Source organism: Phytophthora parasitica (assembly GCF_000247585.1).
Source record: "Phytophthora parasitica INRA-310 unplaced genomic scaffold supercont2.67, whole genome shotgun sequence".
Classification (NCBI taxonomy): domain Eukaryota; phylum Oomycota; class Peronosporomycetes; order Peronosporales; family Peronosporaceae; genus Phytophthora; species Phytophthora nicotianae.
The window spans coordinates 27202-28122 of NW_008649053.1; the positions used below are offsets into that span (position 1 = coordinate 27202).

At 46.0% G+C, this 921-nt stretch overlaps 1 protein-coding gene across 1 annotated transcript; it reads right to left on the reverse strand.

Moving 5' to 3' along the window:
• Positions 1–135: 135 nt before the first annotated feature.
• PPTG_17164 (hypothetical protein) lies at positions 136–552 on the reverse strand (the record flags this gene model as incomplete). The annotated part of the gene is made up of 1 exon (XM_008915034.1): positions 136–552. One exon carries the CDS (start codon positions 550–552, stop codon positions 136–138), a length of 417 nt encoding a protein of 138 aa, XP_008913282.1.
• Between the last annotated feature and the right edge of the window lie 369 nt (positions 553–921).

The following is a 921-nucleotide window of genomic DNA, read 5'->3' on the forward strand; positions in this document are numbered from 1 at the left end:
TTTTTTTTTGTTCGGCCAAGCTAAACGATTGTTGTATTTTTTGTGGATTATAAGTACGCTGTGAGCTATACGAAAGCCGTCAACTCCCCGGACCTATAACCAACGGTGCGAATCGCCGCTGTGATGCACCTGTAATCAACGACGCCAATTGCCGTTGCGGTAGATGTCTTTGAAGTACCAATCGTAAACCTTTTTGCGATTCGTCTCGCTGAGACCTTCCAGCTTGTCCCAAACTCTTGAAGGCGAGAGTTTTTGCTTTCCCCAATGATCAAACTGTTTGCTTGTTTTGCCACTGACCAAATCACGTAGTTTGGAAGCGTTAATTCTCTCTTCGTCAACATCACTGTCGTCAACATCGGCATCGTCGTCTTCAGATGGCTTCTGTCTGCGCAGGAACCGCTTGCCATTGTTGTTGATGTCGCCGAGAGTACCATCAATCGGATCTACCAAACCCAACGAAGTCTTCGTCGAGAGAGAGTTTTGATCAGCGTTGGTAGCGGCGCTGGCGAAGCTAACCGCAACGGCGGCGAGTAGGACAACCGTCACGCGCATGATATAAGCCTTCTTGTTCTTGGTACTTGCGAAACTGTTGACATGAGCGCTAGGTGGTGAAATGCAGAATGGAAGTAGCAATGTAGTTGCGGCTAGCGGCTAGCTATAAGGGTGTAAGTAAACGGAATACAACCAGACAGTGATGCCACGGAAACGTCGTTATTGACGTAAAGCACTTGAGATAAAACTCGTGATAGGATATACTGTAAGCGTCTCAGGCTGGCATTGCATTGGGGGCATGCCCTTCTTACTAAACAAAAATACATTCCAAATCCGGAACTGCGAGTTACTTTTTTTGTAAGTACGGCAAATACAGTCGCAAATGCATGAAATCTGTAAAAGGGTCATTATTATCATTGAGAAGCATGT